The following is a 16,759-nucleotide window of genomic DNA, read 5'->3' on the forward strand; positions in this document are numbered from 1 at the left end:
GTTCCAGTACGTGCCTGAGGATATTCCGTTCCTGTGCGTGCCTAAGGATGTTACATTCCTGTACATACACCACCTCGACCAGATACACTTTTCTCCGTCACCCAGGAACAGGGTATCTGGAAACATTCACTCTAAGAAAACAGCTTAGTGAACAGAGCATAATTATCTGAGGGGCAAATCCAGCTCTCAGGAGTTCCTTCACTGTTCTGGCCTCGAGTGGCAGAGGCGAGAGATTCACTAACATATGCCGGGTGAGGCAATGCTCCACTTGGGCAAATAATAACATCAAACACCGCAAATTTTGAAGGCCCTTAGGAAATCCTTGAGGACCCGAGTTAAACGCCAGGAACAGCTGCTCTTAGATTGTGACAACAAATTCTACTTCAGTAACGTATGCATGGCGAAACTTGTTTTCGATTTAAGAAGATATTTAACACCTTTAGCACGACATTACGGCCTTAATGCACGACGGTACGTCTCTTGAGCACGATGGTGCAATCTTTGAAAACGACTGTACAACCCTTGAACCTCACCATCATCCCCAGAGACTGTACCGTCCTACTGAAGGGTCATACTCATTGTTCGTAACGTCGTGCTCAAGGGTTGCATCGTCGTACATAAGGGTTGTACCATCTCATGTGGATAAACACTCGTGTCAGAAGATGGAGTAGCAGGAGAGGTGGGAGACGGACGTGGAAATGGCTGGAAGCGAAAAATCAGGAATCAGATTACAAGTAAGGGACGAGGAAAGAAACCTACAGAGGTTTCACAATGAAGGAAGGAGTTGTGACTGGAGGAGGTAGAGAGCAACAGAAGATTGAAACTTTAACGAGACGATCATTTTTAGTAAAAGGCAAATGACCCGTTTTTTTTTTTTTTTTTTTTTTTTTTTGAAAATGACGATAGTTAATAGCGAAGAGTAAGAGGATGTTGAGCGTGAGAGTGTGGAGTAGGGAGCGACAGATGGTCTGGAACAGCTGGTGTAAAATTGTACATCACTGTAATTACTGTATCATACAGAACACCCGCTACCCCTTGTAACCCACTCACGTAATCCTTATCTGATAAACAGGAAGCTTAAAGAAAGAAGAAACAAATGAACCTGGGAGTAATGGAAGTTGAATATATCTTTTATTTCAACGGTAACTACTGTACAAGTGTTGTTTATCACACAACACATAACTGGCCACATCGATTTCTTTGACCACTTTCTAAAGATGGAAATGATAAAGGAAACCTAAGTAATATAAAAACCAGGCTCTTTGAAGATCTCCTTGATATTACCGGTAAATGTACTTTGTGTTAGGCAGGCGTGAGTCCTTCCATGGATTAAAGATTTTGTGAAACGGGATAAGGGCATATGTCAGAGGTACCATCCGAAACTGGACAGGAATAGCGTCCCGCAGGACACTAGCTTAGGTCTGCTATTGTTCCAAGACCCTCTATGATCTCTGTAGTTTCTACACACTGTGGATGACGGGATGAACGGGGGGTTCACAATACATCATTCGGTGACAGAGTCAAATGATTATTCGAATTCTGTTTAAACTGCAAAGACTGGAATCATATGTGGACATGATTGATAAATGGAGTAATAAAAGTTTGACCAAGGTAAGGAAGGGGGGCGCTTGGTTATGGCTCTAATACTGTAAGACGCAATCTTTACTACATACACATAAAAAAGTGACTTTACATCACCCGCTCCAGCTACGTTTTTTAGCTTCTCTTTCAGCAGAACACGAATATGAGAATGTTTTAACGGCTCGAGACTTTTAGAAATAAACAGAAATATATATGCAGTCTTTCCCCGACTGTTTATCGTGATACCGATCATATGTTGATAAGTCTACTGTACAAAGTTGGTTCGTTGTTTATTTTTCTTCATAGTAATGCTTGATATAAATGGATTCTTCGGCAGATTTGTTAAAGTTCGTGTGCAATGTGTTCATTATGAGCCATCGTATATAATGTGTTCCTTCCACATATGCCACTAAACAGTATATTATGATCCTAAGGTTTGGTAATACCCATGGGAGAGCACACACGCATGGAGTCGAGAGGTGGTGTTCAATCTCAACATCTGAGGTTGTTATCGTCAAGTGTACATCAGTAACGGTCATTTTCACAGACAGTCAACGTAATCTAGGTCCATCAAGTCTTAAAACACTATTGCAAACACCAGGCACGAGACTTGAGTGTTCTGAGGTTCAATTTAGATGGGATGAATCACAAGGTAGTGGCCGGAAACTTACTTTCTACACGAGTGGAGGTTGAGTACCAGCCCGGCTGCTGAACAGGGAGAGGAGGACGGGGTATGTACGTACATCTAGCGACCGACCCGTTACCAAACCTTGGTCATTTTATCCATAAATCTATCTTTATTTCTTGTTTCTAATTCATCAGTAGTAATAACAGCAGTAGTAGTAACAGTAGTAGTAGTATTAGAAGTAGTAGTAGTAGCAGTAGTGGTAGTAATAGTGGTAGTAGTCAGGGGAGGGAGTAAAAAGACAGAATACCATTATCGACAGTAATGATATGAATGTTTGATGTTGGTAATACATTCATGTAATGATTAATGAATGATATGAATTACTCTTCATTTTGCAATGTATGACGCGTGAATCTTAATAATCTATCTTAATCCTCAACCACCTGACTATGCTTGCATGACCTCTGACCTATCGTGTTAGGGTCAGGTCAGAATTTAGACAATCATACCAAAGGGTCATATCGTTTTGCTCGAGTCGTACCGTCACACTCAGAGGCTGTATTATAATGTTCAAGAGTCGTACCGTCATACTGGAAGGCTGTATTATAATGCTCAAGGATCGTATCATCCTTCTCAAAGGGATTATCCAAACATCACTAAGACGTTTTTAAGGGTAACACTTCTAGATTATCATTCCTGCAAAGATTGACAAATTTTGGGCAATATCGTCAATGAGGAGCAAATCGCTGAACCAGATGTACAGTTTCATTGTGATGAAAATCATGTATAAACCACTATGATGGTGACCTATTCAATTAAGTGTATATGTAAACAAAATTATCATGAACATAATTGCAAAGCTGAAGATGACCACGTGCAGTCGTGCGAGTGACTTCGTACTTACAAGCTTCTGGATTTGTCCTCTATCTGCGTTACCCTCAACATCTCTGAGTCGCCCCGTCGTTTGACAATCAACGGTCTGATAATAGTAACGAGAGGCGTCCTGTACACATCCCGACACGAAGGCGGACGAGGTTGCACAAGCAGAGCATCACGCACGCCCTTGTCCACTACCTAGTGTTGTGCTACGCCCCCAGCCCCGCTCACCAGCCCCGCCCCGCTATATAAGCCTAATTACTAACTATTTCTGCTCAGTTCGAGAGTGATCTTTGCAACAAGCAGACGTGCAGGAGACCCAGGGGGTCCTGGACGGCGTACGAGTGTAGTAATCTAGTGACGCTCGGAACCAGTGACGTCTTAGGAGTCATAGCGACCTCGAACATTAAAGTGTAAACTTCATATACTTGTGCCAACTGGGACTAATGTGTCAACTCTAACAACTAGAAACTTAAGGTTTTCACGGGTGAAACTTAGCTTTTAAAATGGTAAGAAAATGACTTATTAACGTTTGAATTTTTTTGACAATTAGTTTTTTGAAATGTACAATCAAGGTAGAAGAGCGATGAACATACTGGCTGTTGGAGGTTTGTATTTTATATGGAAGTGCGCGTTTATATATATATATATATATATATATATATATATATATATATATATATATATATATATATATATATATATATATATATATATATATATATATATGAGTGTGTGTGTGTGTGTACTGCTGTTTTAGCTAACACTATATACATGTTCACTTTGTATCGGAGATAATCAAGCTACTGCTTTCTTGTGCAGAGGAAGGTTGTAATGTTAGTTGTTTGTCCACACCTACAACAATAACTACCATGTAATTGACACAAATATTCCGTCAGTTCCACCCCAGAAATGTACGGTGTACGGTGTACGGTGGAAACATGAAATTTGTGGACAAACAGTCAACAATATTACTACATTTTGATGCATAGTAAAGTCTGTAAAATACTTTTACATTATAAACACTTATAATGTCTGTTATAACTACATGATTATCTCTCAAGATGTACAGTTCTGTACGGGAATTGCCTTGTTTGGCTTCCCTGGCTTAGTAAGCTTGAGCTCAACTTTATTACCCTTGGATAAGTTGGCGTCGTCCTCAATATGACCCTTAAAAGTACGTAGGTCAAAGGCCAGACAATCATACCCAGAATTTGTACCGGGCCGAAGGATCGTAACGTCGTGTTCATAACAACGTGAAAGTCAAAACAGTGGCAACTTTCAGAAAACACCAGCAGTGGGTAAAGGTAGACTCCCACCAGAGAAACTGGGAAGGAGAGCCAGCTAGCCAGCCATCTGGTGAGCACCTGCCACACACACACACACACACACACACACACACACACACATCGTCGACGTTCACAACCATCATTTACTGACCGCATTCAAAACCTCTCTCTCTCTCTCTCTCTCTCTCTCTCTCTCTCTCTCTCTCTCTCTCTCTCTCTCTCTCTCTCTCTCTCTCTCTCTCTCTCTCTCCACACAAACTTTTCTCGATTTATGCTTTACTTCCAGTCTTCGCCAGTTTAGTCATAAGACCCGACTCTGTTCCTAAGCGTATACTTTGGAAGTTCAGAGTCGATACACAACCACCGAAAACATTCGCATCTTGTGTACGGCAAAGTCATAATGAGGAACCACCATGGAAAAATCTTGCTATGATAATGATTATAATAATGATAACAATAATCATGATGATGGTGATAATAATAATGATAATAATAATAATAATAATATAATAATGATAATAATAATAATAATAATATAATGATAATAATAATAATAATAATAATAATAATAATAATAATAATAATAATAATAATAATGATAATAATAAACACGTTATTGAATTATCTACCTCCACAAGCTGATATTAGGGTAAATACACTAAAACAGTGGAACTAAAAACGAAATGTGGGTGGGGAGTAAAGAGATAGTCTCTAGAGTGGAGTGAAAGTAAAAGTCAGTTTGCAAGTTGAAAATATTTTCCAGTTTTACTTCAGCAAGAATGACACTCCAGTACACCACGCATGTAGCAGATGGACACTGAGGTCGGCACACATCGTCATAGGTCACATCATTACCAGGTTTTAAGAAAGAGTATCAGTCTTCTACGCTGTACATGAAGACATAAAATAGCGATAAATTGGAGATATTGCTCACAAATCGTTATTACTTGATTCCATTATCTTAACCCCTTGAACAGTTTGTGCTCATTATATCCTCTTATTGTAAACGTAATTTTTTCCCGAAGGATAGACATGAATGTGAATCTGTCCGACAGGAAACTAAAATGAAATCATATACTCTTTTTTTCTCTAACATTCACACTACTTAATAAAAACACTGAATGAACATGTGGTCATACAGGATTTTCTACAAGCCGGCTATAGATTGTCATTATCAAGTGGTAGATCTTGTGATAGCTTAATCATCTGTTGTTGATGGGCTGGCAGTGTTCGCTCCTTCGATATAATGATGCTTGGCTTCAGTGACTAGACTGGCGGATATTTATAGGTCTTTGATTTCTTGTTCGATTTACCGCCAAGATATGAAGAGAAAATATTCCAGTCTGTCATACACCCTGGCTTCTTAACTGCCAAGAACATGGGTGCTGTGTGAAGTCATGTCGTTGTAAGGTTAAAAGCATTATATATCTTGGAATGTCCCTGAAACTTCATACAAACCTCAGGTTCCAACATCTATCGTCCTGTACATTAGACCAGTGTTTCTCAACCGGTGGGACGCATTTCCACTTATGATGCGAGACGCGTGGCACATTAACCAACTTCACAGTATACAGCTGCTGAGCTGGATTGTGCTCGAAACTTTTTCGTATCCCTTGTGTGTTGCAATAAATAAGAGGCCATTTAGATAATTAAAATGGCAGTAAGTTTCATGGTCACTGTACAGATAGACATCACCATCAAAGATACAGAATGGTATAAAATCTGTTGGATGATGATAATTATTGTTTGTATAATGTGAATATAATTCTACTTATATTTCTATGAGTCTAGTATACTAAAAGTATATACAAATAATAATGCATAGGAAATATGCAATTGCTTGTCAATAAACATTGTTCATCGGTTGTAATGGCTAAATTGCCTGAAATCACAACTCGTGACGATAATTCTTCATTTTTTTCGTCTTAAAATGTCCTTCGAATTTGCATGACATATTCTCTAAGCAATATCAGTTATTAGGTTAAATACCAAATTCCCTAAGGTATTCCGCTTTGTAAAAGCAATGAAAAAATTATATGCAACCACAACATAATTACCTCGACCTAGCCGTCTGACAGAAAATGGGATAATTGTTCACTTTCTCCTGTGTGAACATTTAATAAGTACTTACTCTTACACTATGGAAAAGTTAGTGAAGATTATGTTAATGGTAGATGTGTCACTTGGATTTAAGGAAGTCCAGCATAACAAATAACATCTTATTTAAGACATTATTCTGTAAGACTCCTTCCTGGAGGTTCGTGAAGCAGAGTTGGTTACTGCCTTAAATTTCATTCACATATTTCTGTCAGACACGTGAACTACATTAAAAAAGATAACGTCAACAAGGAGGACCAAAGGCACAAAACCTCAGGAATATGTTAAAGGCAGAAGCCAACATAACAAGAGGCCAGTCCATCACCATTATCAACAACCTGTAGACTACCAGGTGAGGAGTTATCACAACATACAGCTAGCTCCTACTAGTGCTACCACAATACAACACTTCAGTACAATCGTCCTAATGCTGACACCGGGAGGTACAGCATTACCTTGGTTATGAGGCATGGTGTGTGCGCCTGAGGTCTGTGTATGTAGTTACCACAGGTTAATGTTCACTCGTGTGTTGGGAGCCGCCTCCCAAGAGGTTAATTATACCTAAACTCTTTTGAAATGTCTGAAATGAAGGTGTAAGTTTTGCGTTGTTGTGGGTTTAGTTATTATGTTTAAAGTCTTCCATATGATACTGAGAATGTTGTACTCAATACGTTTACGTTCCCCATGCTGGCATGACTTGACGTCCAGTTGTCATATGTTTGACTCGTGCAGCTGCACAGTATAGCCCGCTGTTCTGGTGTTGAGATCGTCATATATTCATCATATGGGAAGATCTTAATGGGTATTGCTCACACTGCAGATGTTTTTTAACTTCTCAAGTGCCATCCATGGTTACCGTGGTTTGTCGTACATAACGACGTGCACGGGCATTCTAATGTCGTGCTCGGTAAATCAAAGCCGAATAAGTCTACGTTTGTCATTTCATCTTGCACAGTTCACAACTTCTTCACAGTGACTTTCAATAGGAAATCATTCATATTGAAGTTCTGGAGCTTTGTGTCCAGGTACGGTCGGAGAGCTGCTGGCTAGTCTTCATTCCTGTTGTTTGTACTTTGGTTCCTGGGTGGGAAGGGTGTGCCAAATGGAGTGTTATAGTCATATAACTTCAGGACTTCTGTTATGGAGCTCCTGCCGTTTCAAGGATGCCCTACAATCAGTAACAGGCAAATGATAGATTACTTTAGAATGAGAAATATCTTTGTCGTTTCGGCCACTGGCAAATATATATATATATATATATATATATATATATATATATATATATATATATATATATATATATATATATATATATATATATATATACACCCTTCCCACCCAGGCACCAAAGTACAAACAACAGGAATGAAGACTAGCCAGCAGCTTTCCGCGTTAGCGAGGTAGCGTTAAGAACAGAGGACTGGGCCTTTGAGGGAATATCCTCACCTGGCCCCTTTCTCTGTTCCTTCTTTTCGTTATCATAATGTTACTGTTTCAAATGCTTGTTTTGTTTTTCAGGAGCAGCGTTGGCTGAGGATGGCAGTGACTATCTTGTCGCTTGCCACAACATTTGTCACAGGAAGGTCCACAAACTTCGGCAGTGGAGTCATCGTTCCATCCTCCAGTTCTGCAGTCTTGACTTCCCCCGACGTCCCTCCTCTGGATGCAACAGTTAAGAACAATATAGATACTGATGTTTTTACGAGGAAAAGAAGAGAGACAGAGAAAATAAAGGTCCAACAAGGAATGAAGGAAGCTGACGAAGACCCAAATGAAGACATGTTTACAGAAGAGTCTAAGCTCGTACATACTCATGCTAAAATTCCCTCACAAGCTTCTACTCCGTCGCATCACTCAACTTTCCATTCAACACCCACAGCACCTCAGTTACCCATCCATCCAGTCGTCTCACATCCTGTCGCTCCACAGTTGCCTCCTGTACCCACAGGATATGCCTACAGTGCTCCAGTATACCAATCTTATTCACCTCCCTACCCAGTAGCAACTTCATATGGGGTCACACCTCACTATGGTATAGCCCCAACATATGGTGTGGTCTCCCCCCACTACGTGGCCCCGCAGATTGCATCATACATTGCGCCACAGCCTGGATACGCCGCTGCCTCAACTTCAGCAACTTCAACGGGATATACCTACGATCAACCAAAAACAAGTTATTTATCCCCCGGGTCAGAGTACAAAGCTCCTGAAACTGAATACAAAGATCCAGAACCCGAATACAAAGCCCCTGAATCAGACTACAAGGCTCCGGAGCCTGAATACAAGGCTCCGGAGCCTGAATACAAGGCTCCAGAGCCTGAATACAAGGCTCCAGAGCCAGAATACAAGGCCCCGGAACCAGAATATAAGGCTCCAGCATCAGATTACAAGGCATCTGTCTCTGGGTATCATATTGCAGAACCAACTCGCAAACCTCCTGCAACATACAAGGTTCCTGACTCTTCCTCCGGAGGCTATGGCTATGATCCTCCAACACCAGAATATAAGGCCCCTGCCTCTAACTATAAAGCCCCTGAACCAGAGTATAAAGCTCCTGCATCAGGCTATAAGGCTCCAGTCCATCAGTCAAAATATGGCCCCAAGATCCATGACCCATCGTTTTCTACCACCCTAAGCCCAAATTATATTCCGAAAGTCACTACGTCTTACTCCAATGAAGTCACGTTCATTCCGGCGTATGATTACTCCAACTACAAGAGTGGATGGCTCAGTAAGGTTCACAGCCACGTTAACGATCGTCCTGACCCAGACTCGACGTACAAAGCACCGAAGGACACCTACCACACCCCCGAGGCAAGTTATGAAGCACCGATGTCCACATACAAGGCTCCAGAAGCCAAGTACGAAGGGAAGGGCAGCGTGGCCGAGACGTTGAGTGGTGAAGGTGGGAAGCAGTACGAGATTGAGTACAAACCGGTAGGAAACCACCCACCTGAGGTGGCAACGTACGGAGCCATCCACCACTCCAACCACGAGTCACCATACGAGCCTGACCCTACCGTCTACCCTACAGGAGAACGTCACGACTCAAAGCCAGGATATGGTTATGTGACCCCCGCTCCAGTCTACAAGGCTCCAGAACCTGAGTATAAGGCTCCCGCTCCAGCCTACAAGGCTCCAGAATCTGAGTATAAGGCTCCCGCTCCAGCCTACAAGGCTCCAGAATCTGAGTATAAGGCTCCCGCTCCAGCCTACAAGGCTCCAGAACCTGAGTACAAGGCACCTACTCCAGCCTACAAGGCCCCAGAACCTGAGTATAAGGCACCTGCTCCAGCCTACAAAGCTCCAGAACCTGAATATAAGGCTCCTGCTCCAGCCTACAAGGCTCCAGAACCTGAGTACAAGGCACCTGCTCCAGCCTACAAGGCTCCAGCACCTGAATATAAGGCTCCTGCTCCAGCCTACAAGGCTCCAGAACCTGAGTATGAGGCACCGGCTCCAGCCTACAAGACTCCAGCACCTGAATATAAGGCTCCTGCTCCAGCCTACAAAGCTTCAGAACCTGAGTATAAGGCTCCAGAACCTGATTATAAGACACTTGCTCCAGCACCTGAGTATAAGGCTCCTGCACTAGCCTACAAGGTTCCAGAACCTGAGTATAAGGCTCCTGCACCAGCCTACAAGGCTCCAGAACCTGAGTATAAGGCTCCCACTCCAGCCTACAAAGCCCCAGAAGCAGGATATGAGTATAAGGCTCCCGCTCCAGTCTACAAAACCCCAGAACAAGGATATGAATATAAGACTCCTGCACCTGCTTACAAGGCTCCAGAACCAGAATATAATGCTCCGGAACCAGCCTACAAGGCTCCAGAACCAGAATATAAGGCTCCTGCACCAGCTTACAAAGCCCCAGAACCGGAGTATAAGGCTCCTGCACCAGCCTACAAAGCCCCAGAACCGGAGTATAAGGCTCCTGCACCCGCCTACAAAGCCCCAGAACCGGAGTATAAGGCTCCTGCACCCGCCTACAAAGTCCCCGAACCGGAGTATAAGGCTCCTGCACCCGCCTACAAAGCAACAGAACCGGAGTATAAGGCTCCTGCACCAGCCTACAAAGCCCCAGAACCAGAGTATAAGGCTGCTGCACCAGCCTACAAAGCCCCAGAACCAGAGTATAAGGCTCCTGCACTAGCCTACAAGGCTCCAGAACCTGAGTATAAGACTCCCGCTCCAGCCTACGAAGCCCCAGAACCTGAATATAAGGCTCCTGCACCAGCCTACAAGGCTCCAGAACCTGAGTATAAGGCTCCTGCACCCGCCTACAAGGCTCCAGAACCTGAGTATGAGGCTCCCTCTCCATCCTACAAAGCCCCAGAACCAGAGTACAAGGCCCCTGAACCGGCTTACAAAGCCCCAGAACCAGAGTATAAGGCTCCTGCACCAGCCTACAAGGACCCAGAGCCAGAGTATAAGGCCCCTGAACCGGCCTACAAAGCCCCAGAACCAGAATATAAGGCTCCTGAACCGGCCTACAAATCCCCAAAACCAGAGTATAAGGCTCCTGCACCAACCTACAAAGCCCCAGAGCCAGATTATAAGGCTCCTGCACCCGCCTACAAAGCCCCAGAACCAGAGTATAAGGCCCCTGCCCCGGCCTACAAAGCCCCAGAACCAGAGTATAAGGCTCCTGCACCAGCCTACGAAGCCCCAGATCCAAAGTATAAGGCTCCTGCGCCAGCCTACAAAGCCCCAGAACCAGAGTATAAGGCTCCTGCGCCAGCCTACAAAGCCCCAGAACCAGAGTATAAGGCTCCTGCACCAGCCTACAAAGCCCCAGAACCGGAGTATAAGGCTCCTGCACCAGCCTACAAAGCCCCAGAACCAGAGTATAAGGCTCCTGCACCAGCCTTCAAAGCCCCGGAACCGGAGTTTAAGGCTCCTGCACCAGCCTATAAAGCCCCAGAACCAGAGTATAAGGCTCCTTCACCTGCCTATAAAGCACCAGAACCCAAACTTCCTTCCGTAGGTTATAACTATTCTCCTCCTAAATCTGAGCATAATATTCCTGAACCAGAGTATAAGGCGCCAGAGACAACCTATAAAGAACCAGAACCAGAGTACAAGGCACCAGAGACAACCTATAAGGAACCAGAACCAGAGTATAAGGCACCAGAGACAACCTACAAGGAACCAGAACCAGAGTATAAGGCACCAGAGACAACTTACAAGGAACCAGAACCAGAGTATAAGGCACCAGAGACAACCTACAAGGAACCAGAGTCTGAGTATAAGGTACCAGAGACAACCTACAAGGAACCAGAGCCAGAGTATAAGGCACCAGAGACAACCTATAAGGAACCAGAACCAGAGTATAAGGCACCAGAGAAAACCTATAAAGAACCAGAACCAAAGTATAAGGCCCCAGAGACAGCCAACAAGGAACCAGATTCTTATAAAACTGCAGGTCACAAAGCACCCTTGGGCTATCTGCCTTTGCCCCCAGAATATGGGGCAGTCCAGAAGATCTATGGTGTGAGGGATGCTGTGCCAGTATATGGCCCCCCAACACTGCCACACAGGGTAAGTTACACAACTTGTCTGTGTTTTGAACCTTTATAAATTTGTACATTATGTATGAATAAAAAACACTCTTAGTCACAACTAATAACGAATATAATGTTCCAAAAGTCAGTGAGTTACCATATTGAGTAATGTGGGATATGGACCTTCTCATTAACTCATGTTGTAAAAGCAATGAAACTATAGACCTCAGGTATGTCAACATTGTTTTCTTACTATATATATAAGGGAGCTTTATTCAGAACCTCACATTTATAGCTCCACCTCCTGATTTCCCAACACTATAAACTTCATGATAGTCCTCAAGTACCTGAATTTCTGCTACAAATAATAATATCCTCTCACGTTACAGTTTGGGTCTTTACTTTGGGGTGTATTACGAGGAGTGGTTGAGATCACTCCAAATCAACTGTGAGGGAGACAAACCCCTTATATTTTCCATTTTCAAAGACCTGAAGCAAATAATTTTTTAACCATCCTACTAACATAGTTATACACACTTATCTCAAAGAATAGCTTAGGGAAAATTTATTCATGACCTCTCACAATCTTCCCTCAAAACTTGACCCTGTTTCTGCACTATTGGTTCCCTTTTTTCTTTGAATAATACTTTGATTTCTGCTTGTGAGAGTAGGCTGCTCATGTGTCTCCAAAATTGACTGGACAACTCAGTACTTTGCACATCAAAGGCAGACCAATGAGATGTGCTTCTATCCCTATGCATCTCATCTTTGGAACTCTGTATCCAGGATATTCTCCAGCTACAAAATGCCTCAGTTTAAAACAGAGGCTCTTCATTTCTTCTAAAACTCATATACTATCTTTCAGCTTTTTTATCTTATCTTCTTTACCCTAATTTTTCCTCCATTCTTGATTCATATATGCATATTTATTCATAATTATCCCAGAACTCCCATACTAAAAGGGTCCTGGTTTTACCTAGGATCCTTTTATGAGGCATTCCTAGAGCTCCAAGGCTGCACTGCACTTCACTCCTTTGCAGCAAAAGGTTCTTTGACAAGATAGAACTTTGTTTCATCAAATGATAACACAGCCTCACCAAAGGGGAAATTTCATTCATGGTGTGACCTTGAGCAGGCAGAGTCTTGCAACATTAAATGTGAGTAAATACATACTTCCAGCACCAAGAGTCCTGGCTAACTTTATTGGACTCCCACAGCATTTAGGAAGCTAGCAAATACCACTGGTGAACCACAGGTTATAAAGTATAGTAATGTTGTGTTTACATCTATGTACAAAATGTACAAGGCACTGGTTACTAAGTCTTCAGTGTCTTCTCTATGGTAGTTGCATTATTGGACAGGAAGTGTCTCGGGATATGTTGAATCATTGATTTCAGTAATGTAGGTATCGGTGATGTCCAGAGCACAAATGAGAAAATATGACTCATCTTTCTCTCAGGAGTATAGTTTCTTATAGGTGTCTATCTGGTAGGATGGCATTTAAGACTGATATGAGGGGACAGCTGTTTGATGCTTGTCAAGTAATTTCAGTTTGTATGTGCTTTGTCAGTGTTATGTTGGTTAGAGTGAGGATATCTATGAGTAAAGATTGCTGAAATGTAATGCAGGCATAAGCATTCAATTTCTACTTTCAGTGACTAAGTTAGTAATGGTAGTGTTTAAAATATGGCTTTATTACTTAAGAGCAGTTCTTTTTCCGATCTTTTTCAGTCCCTCCCAACAAGACTTCGCAATTCAGTCACACACCCCTGACACCACAGTAGCTGTAACAAACATACAGCGCAACATTACACAATAGGAATAATGGCCTGTCCAAAACTAAACATCCACATCTCCACAGAAGTCTTCAGTCACTCTGCATCACCTACACAATGAAACAATGACCCTCCCAAAACATTTTTGCCTAAACATGCAGAATTTATGACAGATGGGTAGTTCAGAATGTAAACAAGAAAATGGAATTCGTACTTGCCTGCAAAGTGTAGTAATTTCAGATTGGTGTGTATGTCCAGTGGAGCAGTTTCAAAGTGGAAAGGTAAGGGTGGTTGTTCAGTGCTTGTTGAGTTACTGTAGTGTGTTTATGTTTTAAAAATGTTGTGTCTGTTGGGAGAGGAAGTACCAGTAAATTGCTTTACAGTTAAGCAAGGTAAAATTTTTTGCTTCTCTTTAAGGATTGGTGGATAGTTATAGAATGGCTTGGGTAGAACAGGTCTAGTGCTTTCGCAAAGAACTAAGTGCTGAGCATATTGGTGTTATGATTAAAGCATTTTTGTTGCATTGTGCAAGTACTTATTTGTGTCTTCTAACCAACTGCAGAGTAATTCATTCTAAACAGGGAAAATTTTTTCAGGTGTTAGATCCATATGGTCCTCTGGACTACTTTGATGATACGTACCTACTTCGTCGGAGAAGGCCTGGGAGGCGACGACGACCAGGTTTTCTAAGACTGAGAGGACGGCGCTACAGACAGACCTCCAAGTGAAGGGTATATGTAAGAATCTATGGTGCTCATATTCCTGTAACTGCAAACTCAGCTGTGATAATGACCAGGCACAGGAGAAGGAGAGTGCTAATGGTTCTTCTTGTGATATCTGTTTATATACTGTAAAACCTTATCCTTTTAAGAACTCTTAGATACAGCAGTACAATTCTTGGGTAGGATAGCACGACCTTTGACCTGACACTTAAGGGTAAGGTTAAAGGCCTGGCTATCATACCCATGGGTTGCATAGCATGTACAGGGGTTGTACAATCATGATCAAGACGTTAAATATTCAGAGCTTAAAACTAGATTTTCCAGTAAAACCGGTATTTTCAGTGCTAGCTTTGGTTGCACTGCAATAGTAAATAGTACTGTATACACAGGAACAACTTTCCCTACACCTAAAATTCACAGGGCTGTCACAATCATCCATACAATGAAGTATTAACATTTCACAGTTCAAACTCTTCATATTTTTTGAAAATGTAAAATCTATGCTTGATGCACATTTGGTAACCATGACTGGAAGACATACAAAGAGTATGAATTGCTTATGTAATATCCTCTGATATATGTATTGTTCATGGCTCAGCTATCTATTTTCTAGAATGCTTTTCTCATCTGATTGAAAATGTATGAAAAAGAAAATAATTTCACTGGCTAACATTGTTTGTATGACTGCTCCTGCTTATGTGTGCTCATTACAGCTTTCTTTTTTATAACAATGTGAAACATACCACTTCAAGGTTGTATTTATCTCTGCATTCTAAAAACAATGAACTCATTTAATCATAGATCTTAGGAAAACACCTACAGTACCACTTTGTGTTTATAATACAAATAATATGAACACTTAAAAATATCAATATACCTATTTGTACTCCATGAATTATACAAATTCATATCTTGCATTCAGTCCAAGGAGAAAATATACACCTTCCAACAAATATATGATTCAAAAAGAATTTTTAGGTACTTTCCATTCAAATATATAAGTGCTGTGTTTTGAGATGAAGTAGGGGTCAGATGAACAACATAAACTATCTGTATGCAGGAAAGTTGTGCATGTTCCACCAAATGTGTACCAGCCTCATGAGTATGGGTATGTAAGCAGGATGTATGAATGCATTTACCTTCCTCTGTGCAATATAGTTCTTCTGATATAAGTGGTTTAGCCTTTTGGGAACATGAAAAGTGATATGAAAAATTAGATATATAAAAAAGACACAGAGATGCCAAAAAAAAAGAATGCTTTGGGACAGGGTGAGTATCTAATCTGAAGAACATAGTGACCTATTGATTTACGATCATTTACAGAGCATTTCTGAGACAGTTGTGCAAATCAATGCCAACAAAGATGTATCACAAGATAATCACTTATGTAATCAGCTTTTTAGCCAGCAAGAACCCATGCAGGCTTAACCCCAGGCTAAGAACCCATGAGTGTTACAGTCAGCACTGCTGAACACTACACTCCAAGGCATCAGTCATCTTTGTATGACTTACAGCTACCCTTGTAATCCCTTGGTCTCATCTTTGAATGCTGTTTATCATCCTATGAAATAAATCATAAAAAGATATCTAAATGACAATAGAGTTCAAGTTATTCCCAGAGAATCTAGCTAGTTAGTTCAACATTTTATTCAGATAATGAACAAGATCTAGGTATTATTAACCCAGTACCCCTCTTAATCATTTTAAAATGAATCTATGGAGATATGTTACAAGACTATCAATACTTCAATCCATCTCTCTAAGATCATTAATCAGTAATAACTTTGATACATATCCTGTTAACCAATTTGATTAAGAGAAATAAGAGAATATCTCATTAAATCCACATGCCTTGGTGTAGCCCATCCCTAAGAAAATAGATTGTTCTAACCCTTTAAAATGATTCTCACTACTCTCTTTACTGCCATCTCCCTTGTCTCCAACTCTCTCTTTCACAGGCAAGTCTGCAAGAAAAAGTAAACCTGCCACTACAAAATAAAAGTTGTATTTGTGCAATGATAATATTTTGAAAGACAGCCTCTTAGACAGGTTACACAATATATAACGTTTACAAGATTGCATGTGTAAGAAATCATTGAGAAGGTGACTGTTTCTTTCAGCAACACATGCACATAACCCTTTGGTTAAACTGACATGTTTTTTTTGTAAGCCAAGGTTACTGCAAAATGACAGCATTAAAGTGTTACTGCATTCCCTCCGAGACTGTTGCTGTAAGTGCTGTTTCCCAAAGACTCTTGACATTTTTCCTTTTTGAAATATTCAGATA

General features: G+C 41.4%; 1 protein-coding gene across 4 annotated transcripts in view; it reads left to right on the forward strand.

Annotated features, from left to right (window-relative positions):
- The window catches only part of LOC139757380 (uncharacterized), a 28,150-nt gene that overhangs the window by 9,406 nt on the left and 1,985 nt on the right, over positions 1 to 16,759 (forward strand). For 3 of the 4 annotated variants that reach the window (XM_071677809.1, XM_071677811.1, XM_071677810.1), the window contains 2 exons: positions 7,990 to 12,012; positions 14,347 to 14,487. In XM_071677809.1, coding sequence (XP_071533910.1) covers positions 8,008 to 12,012; positions 14,347 to 14,478 — 4,137 coding nt within the window. In that variant the 5' untranslated portion in view covers positions 7,990 to 8,007 and the 3' untranslated portion in view covers positions 14,479 to 14,487. Of the gene's footprint in view, positions 1 to 1,402; positions 3,595 to 7,989; positions 12,013 to 14,346; positions 14,488 to 16,759 lie in introns of those variants that run through there. The other variant, XM_071677808.1, reaches the window with a different exon arrangement.

Source organism: Panulirus ornatus, chromosome 26 (genome assembly GCF_036320965.1).
Source record: "Panulirus ornatus isolate Po-2019 chromosome 26, ASM3632096v1, whole genome shotgun sequence".
Taxonomy (NCBI): Eukaryota; Metazoa; Arthropoda; class Malacostraca; order Decapoda; family Palinuridae; genus Panulirus; species Panulirus ornatus.